The sequence below is a fragment of the Rousettus aegyptiacus genome, unplaced genomic scaffold (assembly GCF_014176215.1).
Source record: "Rousettus aegyptiacus isolate mRouAeg1 unplaced genomic scaffold, mRouAeg1.p scaffold_m13_p_9, whole genome shotgun sequence".
NCBI classification, from domain to species: domain Eukaryota; kingdom Metazoa; phylum Chordata; class Mammalia; order Chiroptera; family Pteropodidae; genus Rousettus; species Rousettus aegyptiacus.
This window is the reverse complement of record NW_023416312.1, coordinates 59,191,248-59,200,042: the sequence shown is the minus strand read 5'-3', so window position 1 is coordinate 59,200,042 and position 8,795 is coordinate 59,191,248. Positions and strand designations below refer to the sequence as shown.

Below are 8,795 nucleotides of genomic sequence, written 5' to 3'. Positions count from 1 at the left end.
GAGTGACAGGGCCCACTGTGATAGGTGGTGTGGGGGGTTGGGGGGTACAGGGCAGCCTGGCGACTGCCGCACTGCTTCTGGGAGTGGAAACTGGGGGCCAGAGCTCACTGGTGACGTGGTCGTCACGTGACCAAGAGCTGCCTGGAGCTGAAGTCCTTCTAGTCGCCTCGGTCTGGGTACCAGCCCCCTATTAAGCTTCAGACGTGTGAAAGAAGGAGGAAACTAGCCCCGGACCGGACCGTGCAGGTCGGTGGGAGTGTGGGCTCTGCTTGGACAGAGATGGGGGTGGGAGAAGACCAAAAGCGCCACCAAGTCAAGTCCGGGCCCACTGGGGTTGTGTCCTCTTCTCCTCTACTTTCTAAATACTACTGCGCCCCCACCCCCACCCCGTGCCCATTTTAGTAGAGAATTGGTGGACTTCGGGCTGAGGTAAGGGGAGTGAATGGCTGTAACTGAGACTCCGAGAAAAGAAAGGGTCCACAATCAGAGCACTTATGTCCCGAGTGCTGCTCAGTCTACCAAGCATTCCGTCTCCTCGGTCCCCTGTCCGTCTGCAGGCTTGTAGGTCTGTTGGCCCGTAGGTCGCCACAAAAGTCGCGGCGAGGGAAGGAGCAAACTGCCTTGGGACCCTGCAGATCGGTGTGAAGATGGGATGGTCCTGGACCCTGGGTGGGGGTGGGGGTGGCGGTGGGAGTGGAGGAGCAGAGAAGGCTGCGATCCTTGCCTGTCAGTCCGAGTCGCCCTCTCCCGGTCCCTTCTTTTCTCCATACCCCCTCCCATTTCTGCGCAGGGAAAGGGGTGTGGCGGCCTTTCCTAGAGAAATGGCGGATGACAAGGGTGCTGGGGGAAGCCCGCTTTAAGAAGGTGTAAGAAATATTTTCAACTTGAAGGTAGAAAGTTCAGAAAAGCGACTATTGGGACCTGTGTTCTCAATGCTCATCTATCCACTACACTTCCAGTTCTCCACTGAGAGCTATCTTTCCATCTGTCCTTTTGCCAGACTGCCCATCAATCACCGTGGGAGGAGCGCTGACAATAGAAGACAAGGGAAGAAGAAGGAACTTACCTGACTTTGGTAGCAGTTGGTGGGAGAAACTGCCTATGAAGCTTTGGGGTTTGGGGTGAGGTGGGGGAGGAAACTACATGAGGGTTAGTCTCCATGTCAACTGTCTGGCTATCATACCACAACCCAACACCAGTCCTTCTCTGTGGGTTCTGGAAAAGAAATGGTGGATCCCGAGGGTAGATAGAGGATGACGGAAAGGAACAAGGAAATAGTTTCCTAATAACTCACCTCTCTCAACCAGAACTCAAACTCTACTCTTTCTGTCTGGTGAGGCACAAACTCAGGCATGACTCAAAACCCTAATACTGTTTTTCATCCATAGATTCATCTGAGGAGAGCTACAAGAGCCTGCGAGAGACTGAAGACCACTATTCTCCACTGTTACTCACACTGACCCTAATTCCTCTTCAATCAGGTGGAAGAAGACCCTCTATTTTCTGCATCAAAGCTGGCACAGACTTGAGGATGGGCCGGGCTAGGGAAGTGGGTTGGATGGCTGCAGGACTGATGATTGGGGCTGGTGCCTGCTACTGCGTTTACAAATTAACTGTAGGAAGAAATGACAGTGAGAAGTTGGAGGAGGAAGAAGAGGAATGGGATGATGACCAGGAGCGGGATGAGGAAGAACCCGAGATTTGGATTGATTTCACAACTATGGCTCGGCCCTGGAGTGAGGATGGGAATTGGACAGAACCTGGGGCCCCCGGTGGCACTGAGGACAGGCCCTCAGGTGGGGGCAAGGCTAACCGAACACACTCAACAAAACAACGTCCATTCCCATATGAACATAAAAATACATGGAGTGCTGAAAGCTTTAAAAATTACAGTTGTGTTCTTAACCACTCCAAGTATCCTTTCATTCAGGGTAAAATGCTGTCTGCTCAGACTAAGGATGCTGTTTTTTCATTTAGCCACGATATCAATAGTCATTTGGCCTGCCTCTCCATTGTCGGAAACATGATCCCCATTTGTGACCCAGCTGTTAAGGAGAAGGCTCTATGTGCCCTGGATAACGTGAATGCCAGTATGGAAAATCAGGGCCAGATTAAGATGTACATCAATGAAGTGTGTCGGGAGACTGTGTCACATTGCTGCAATTCATTTCTGCAGCAGGCCGGATTAAATTTGTTAATAAGCCTGACAGTTATTAATAACACGCTTGCCAAGTCCGTTTCAGACTTGAAGTTTCCTTTGATATCAGAAGGAAGTGGATGTGCTGAGGTTCAGGTTTTGAAACCATTGATGGCTTTGTCTGAAAAGCCAGTCTTGGCAGAGGAATTGCTGGGTGCCCAAATGCTGCTCTCATGCATGTCCCTCTTTATCAGGAACGGAAACAGGCAGGTTCTCCTGGACATCCTGGCCTCTTAAATGGCCATCTCGAACAGAATGGGACTGAATCTACCTATAATCCGTTTGGCGAACACACACTCGTGTTCTCATTCAAAGACTCTGCAGTGGGTGCTATAGAAGATCCAGCCTTAGCCAGTCACCATATCATGGGATGAAAGTTACACTTGCTAAATCGAGGACCACACTCTTATTGGCCAGGCGGGGGTTCCCACAGAGCTTCGAGTAACTTCTTGGTTTCGCAGCCTGCAGGCAATGCGTACTGTAAATTACTCCCTTACTTCTTCCTGTGGTAAAGGGCTCGTTCCAGCTGCCAGCTGTGGATAAAAAACATCATATTATAGCATCACGAAGGATGCCTTGCCTGTGGTGGTCTCCCTGTCTAAACCAGGCCATTTTGTGGAGCCCAGATGCGTATCGGAGCTTGTGCTGAAAATGCATTTGTTGCTGCATAGGTTGAATTCTTTTTCGTTTAGTCTTTCCTGTACACGAGCTGATGGATGGTGACCCTATTCATCAAAGAACTACCCTCCCTTTCTGTGTGCTGTACTGACTTAACCTCATCCACCCAAGTCTATGATTGTATGTATCATCAATAAAATTGTGTGCTTTGATTGGCAAAAATGAGACATGGTACTTGTCCCTGAGTTTACAGTCTGCATGAAGAGAAAGACAAAACTCCACGATGAATGCTAACTAACTGGGGGTGTTTTCTTCATGACAAATGCATGCTTATCAATGTATGGGTAGAGATGGGCTGTGGTGTTCAGGACAACTCTCAAGAAGGGGTTGGGGGCTGGGGTGGGCAGGGTGTGGAGGGGGGTTTGGTGGAATTAGGATGGAATGTTGGGAGAACTAAAAGAGGCAACACCTGTGAAGCAGGCGGCAGTGTGCCTGTCACCTGGCACACGAAATCCCTCGATGAAGGTGTTTTACCTTGACTGCTGGCCTACAGAGGACGGTCAGTATCCTTGGGTTTGTCTACATATCCTTGGGGGCCACTGGCCAATCCATCCCTGCGCATATAATGCACAATTATAACAATAATGGTTGCCGCTTGCTGAGTGCCTACTTTGTGCAATTCCCTCCCTTCTGGGAAGCGGCTGACTTTTCCCTTCCTTGGGATCCCAAGACCAAATTCCTGGCAGAGCGAGAAGGGTCGGTTGGTCCCTGATTCCCTGGGGGGAACCTTCTTTCTGCCCTATCCGTGGTATCTTTGGTGTGATCCAGGAAGGGAACCTCCCCGTGGGAGTTGTAGGGCAGACGCTGAGGGTGCTTGGAATGGCCTTGGCTGTTCCATCCATCGGGAAACACCTCCTCCCCTCCATCCAAGCTCCTGTCACCCCTTGGAGGAAAGGTAGAGCCCAGTCCTTCCCACTGAACCCCTCCATGGAAACGGGCAACTTATTCCGCCACCCCTTCCTAATATTTTCAGATCCTTTCCTGCATCACAAAACCCAGGTTCCCTGCATGTTTGTGGGGTGTCAAGAAATAGTCCTCTTCCTCATATCCTTGGTCAACAAGTGGACAAGAAGCTTCCCTTGAGCAGAGCTGCTTCTGCAACTGGCACCTTCTCCTGGTATCTCCTGGTATGCTGCTTAGGGCCACTGTTCTCCCGGGCATTAGTGCTCTCTAAGTGCTCCTGAGCACTCTCCTTCATAGAGAGCCTAGTCCTATTTCCTTTCTCCCTTCTCCTAGAGTTTGAGTTACAGATGGGTCACAACTCTGCTGCTTGTACCCATTGCCCTACACTTCAGGCTGTCTAGCGGGCATGGGTGCCTGCCAGGTCCCAGAGCCTTCTTGGGGAATCCTCCAACTTGGAGTGGGTATGCTACCTCTTCCTGGGTCCTGGCACCTTGGACAGCCAGCACATGACTCGAGGTTGTTGTGACAGCACACCCTCAGCAAGGCTTATCCCCCCGGAGCTTTTTTGCTGCCCCTGGAACCCCTTCTTATTTCCTAAGAGCTGCTAATGTGGCCATCGCCTTTTTCCAAGTGAGTTTCATATGAGCTGGCCAATCAGTTTTTTCATGTAGGATTGCCTTTGCAGACAGCTCCTGTGTCTGTCTACCTGTCCCGGTAGAGTCAGCTTGGCTCATGCTGTCTTCAGTGACACCTTATTGCTCAGTCTCTTTAATCTCAACACAAAGGCAGAGGGTTTTCTCCTTCCTCTTGGCTCAGGATCCCAAATTAGCATGCACCTCCCTATTTCTCTGCACTCTGCTGAATTCCCCTTTGAGTCCTGCCTCAGGCAGTTGTCCCCCATCTCTGAGGCAGGCACTTGGTGCTTGCAGGCTACAGTCCCAATGCAGGGAGGGCCTCAGAGACCTTCTGCTCAGAGCAACCCTGTCACAGGGAAGCCTGCTGGCATCGAACTGTCTCCACAGTGTGTTCTTGGCCCAAGTCAAGAGCCTTCTCTCCATTTGCTGGCACCGCCCTCCCGAAGACACTCCCTATGCGTGGAAGCTCAGGACTCTGGTCTGCCCTTCATCCCTTGGTGGGTTGCTATGTCAAAGCAGGAGCCCAGTTCCCAGTGGATTCTGCCTAGGGACGTAAAGGGGAGTCGGGAGCATGCCTGCCGGTCAGGGTCTGATTAAGATATTCAGAGGCTATCAGCGCTGGAAAGACTATGGTGCCCCCTCCCACACTGAATTCAAAATGAAACAGCACGGGACCACCAAGCACAAAACTTACCTACCTGCCTGCTGCAACGAACAGAGATTCTTTCTGGGTGTCCCAATGGTGAACATTTGACATGGTCATCAAAGTTTGAACTCGTCACACTCTGTGGGGAGGTGCTCTGCCATAATGGGGCTGCCCCAGCCTAAGCTGTCTCTTGCGTAAATCTAGCACTGCTGCCACAGACTGCCTTCTAGTTCCAGAAAGGCTGTGGCTTTTCTTCTTATTCATCTCATTACTATGTCTACATTTGGTGCCCGTAGGTACCACATTGACTCCCAGTGCCCTTCCCAGCCTGCTACCTCTCCTGGGGTTTCTGTGGCTTTATACTCTCTGCCCCCACCATAAGTACAGGCAAAGTTGCAGACATCCAGCTTCTCAAACTCTGCATCCTCACCGTGGCCCTATGTGCCACCCTCAAAGCAATTTCAACCACAATCCCCTCACTTTGAAGTGCCACCCACCATCAGGCACAGCCATCACCAAGTCAATCTGGAATCCACCATAGTGTCATTTGGCTAAGAGTCAGACAGCTGTGTGGAGGACTGGCTCCCTGCTCCATTCTAGGGGCCACTGATTGGTCTAAGATACAGATGGGTGCTGCACCAGAGTCCAGCACGGTCCTGCAGAGGATCGGCCAATCCCTTGTCTGCTACACATGCTGCATGCATCGCCACACACTCTGTAACTTCCCTATGCTCATTGCTCTTAGCCTCTTGTCCACCCTGACTCTCATTTTCCCTGTCGACTCTTGTTTTTGTGTGTAGCTTAGGACCGGGTTCCCCACTCCTCGACTACAAAATGAGTCTCCATATGATTTCTTAATTCTCTCACACCTTTCCACTTAAAGGGTTGACTCAAGTGTCACTTGGAATTTACCTTTGGGCAAGGTGGAAGGCGTGATCCAACGTTACTTCTTTTCTCAAATGGATAACCAAATAACGCAGCACCGCTCGCCACTCCATTCTCATGCTCCCGTGTGGCACATTCTAGGATCTTCACGTACCTAGTTGATTATCCCCTCTGTAGCTTCCCGGTGTTGACTTCCCTCCTGAGGAGTACCCTTCTGTCCCAGGAATCTCTAACTTAGCCAGGACCCTCAGCTCACTGGGTGGCCTATGGCAGGTAGTGTGTGTCTTGGCGAGGAGTTAGCACTTGTGAGCACTTGTGAGCAGGCCTCTGCCAGTTTCCTTCTTAGGAATTTTTTCTGGCCCACGGGTACCTTAGAAATCCTCACCCTGCCTGTTCAGCACTATGAAAACCTGTGCATTGGTTTCTTCCCTCAAAAACTTATTTGCATGAGAGAAAGCAAGTTTGATTTCTACATAGATTTGATGTCAATATGGTAGCCGTTAAACACATTTGATCAATCTGGAATTGTAACGGTTTTGTTTTTGTCAATGATTTCCTGTGGGACTTTTATATTATCATTTTACTTAGGACAGTCTTTCACTATTCATAGTATTAGAACATATTTGCCTACATTTCCTTCTCATATAAATACAGTTTCCATTTTAGAGTTAGCTCCCTTAACCTACCAGTAGCGTGTGTGTGTGTTGTGTGTATGTGTGTTCGTGTACATTTGCTTTGAGGTAGACTTTAAACATTAATTTTCTCTATGTGTATAATAAATTATACTAAAATCATTTATTGCAGAATCCATTTTTTATGTTTTGATGGAAATTATACTGTTTATGGATTAATTGGCAAGGATTGGTGTCTACAATTTTCCCATTTAAGCATATTTATTTACATACATTTTGGTACTTAGTGATTTTTTTATAACTATCTTTCACATTTTATTGGGGGGGTCATTTCTACATATCTGTCTGTTTTTGTTGCTTTGTGACTGGGTATGGCGTTTACCTCCTACAATGTTATGTTACTTCTACTCTGCTGTCCTTATTCCATATGTCAGCACACTAGATAGAAATATCTGTGGTTTCTGCTGCTTTTGGAACAGTAGTAAAAAGGGGAATAGTCAAGTGCTTCACCATCATTATTCCTAAAGTGGAAGGAAGGGGAAAAGGACAAGGCTTTAAGCCCTATTATTCCACAAATGCTCTTTCCCCAGAACTTTTCTTAAAGAAACTTTCATTTCTTTCATTTTACTTTCATATTTTCTTTTTCCCTCTTGTCTGACCATGGAGTAGTTCAAACTGGTTCTTCTGGTTTATTCAATCATATATATATATATATATATATATATATATATATATATATATATATTTTAATCCTGGCAAGGTTGTCATTAAGTTCTACTGTCCTTTGTTCTTGGAAATCTGGATATGGGATGATTTTGAAGAAAGAAAAGGCAATCTGATGGCTCAAGGTATTGCCACAAATAAGCACTCCAAATAACCATGCCACACAACCCCCTCCTAAATAAATATATGCATCTCACAAAGACCAATTGTTAATGTGTACGTATACATCTAGAATTCTATATTTTTCAATATTCAGGCCTTTAATTTGGGTAGTAGATGGATTTGGTGATAGTCTCAACTGAGGGCATGTGGAGATAATGAAAGCAATGGGTAATAGTCTCACCAGTCTTTTCTCTCAGCCTTTTCTACCCTGCTACTTGGGCTGCCCCATGTTGGACCTCAGCCTTTTCATGGCTTGTGTCTGGGGAAGTGAGAAACTCACCCCAGTATTCTGAGATTTTTACATATCCTGATCTGGTCATTCCTAACACCTACCCCCTCTAGGGTTTTGATCTAGGGATTGATCTGAGCCAGGAGATATGTGGTTGGCTGTTGTTCTTTCTTCTTCTCCCCTTCTCCCTTCACAAAAGTCTTCTCTGATGGACATTTATTTATTTTTGGTCTTGAGTTCTCACTACTTATAGCTTGCAGGCCTCCTTCCTGATATGTAATTAGAGCTTTTGAAATTTAGAAAAACTCTAAACTGATGGCTATGAGTTTTAAAAATTAGCTCTGAGAACTCTAAATTTCTTGAGCCAGGTTCAGGCAGTAGCTTGTCTTTGTGTGAAGTTGTAACCCTAATTATTTAGTCTTAATGCTGAATGGGCTATATGAGAATATTATTTACAAGGGGGATGATATATAGTTTGGTTAAATATTTTTATAACATTGTCCCTGTTACATGCTAAAGGTACTGCACCAGATCAGGATTAAATAAAAAGGGGCCAAGTGGGCAACCAGGACACTTTCGTATATGTTTGCCTCAATCCTCAGGGGGCCAGGAGAAAGAGATGTATGTGGTGTTAGGAAGCTCTGCAAAGCATAAATCAGGCATCTCACATAACATCATATCTACAGGTCTGGGAAAAGACAGGTCAACCAATTCTTTACATGCTGTCTTAAACTTAAATTTAATTTATTCAAAAAAAGTAACATCTTAGTGGTTCAAAATTCAAAAGATAACAAAGGGTACACATAGAAAATCTCTTTCTCAATTCTTGGTTGCCACAACCTGGTTCTCTCCCACCAGAGGCAATGTCATCAGTTTTTTGTGCAACATTCCAGAGAGATTTTGTATATTAGCATATTTATTTATTTTCACATATTCATAATTATCTTAACAATCCTTTGGTATTATATATAATATTATATATATCAAAATTATATATAATATTTGATATTATTACATAAAATATTTACATTTAATATTTGTTGCTAATTATGCATAATTTATGTACAGATCCTCATTTTTTTCTCTGTATTTCTTTTTTTATTGT

The 8,795-nt window shown here is 46.3% G+C and overlaps 1 protein-coding gene across 5 annotated transcripts; it reads left to right on the top strand.

The window, feature by feature from the left end:
• Window positions 1-3,040, top strand: LOC107503624 (protein ARMCX6). 5 transcript variants are annotated; one of them, XM_016132204.2, is made up of 3 exons: window positions 1-246; window positions 1,001-1,075; window positions 1,389-3,040. In XM_016132204.2, exon 3 carries the CDS (start codon window positions 1,532-1,534, stop codon window positions 2,432-2,434), a length of 903 nt encoding a protein of 300 aa, XP_015987690.1. In that variant the 5' UTR covers window positions 1-246; window positions 1,001-1,075; window positions 1,389-1,531; the 3' UTR covers window positions 2,435-3,040. The 5 variants fall into 5 exon arrangements, with proteins under 5 accessions (XP_015987690.1, XP_015987691.1, XP_015987692.1 ...); XM_016132205.2 differs by having other exon boundaries at window positions 1,001-1,085; XM_016132206.2 differs by having other exon boundaries at window positions 1,001-1,121.
• The last annotated feature ends 5,755 nt before the right edge of the window (window positions 3,041-8,795 follow it).

Coding starts and splice junctions, on each gene's coding strand:
- LOC107503624 (XM_016132207.2), top strand. CDS start 1,532: ATGGGCCGGGCTAGGGAAGTGGGTTGGATGGCTGCAGGACTGATGATT.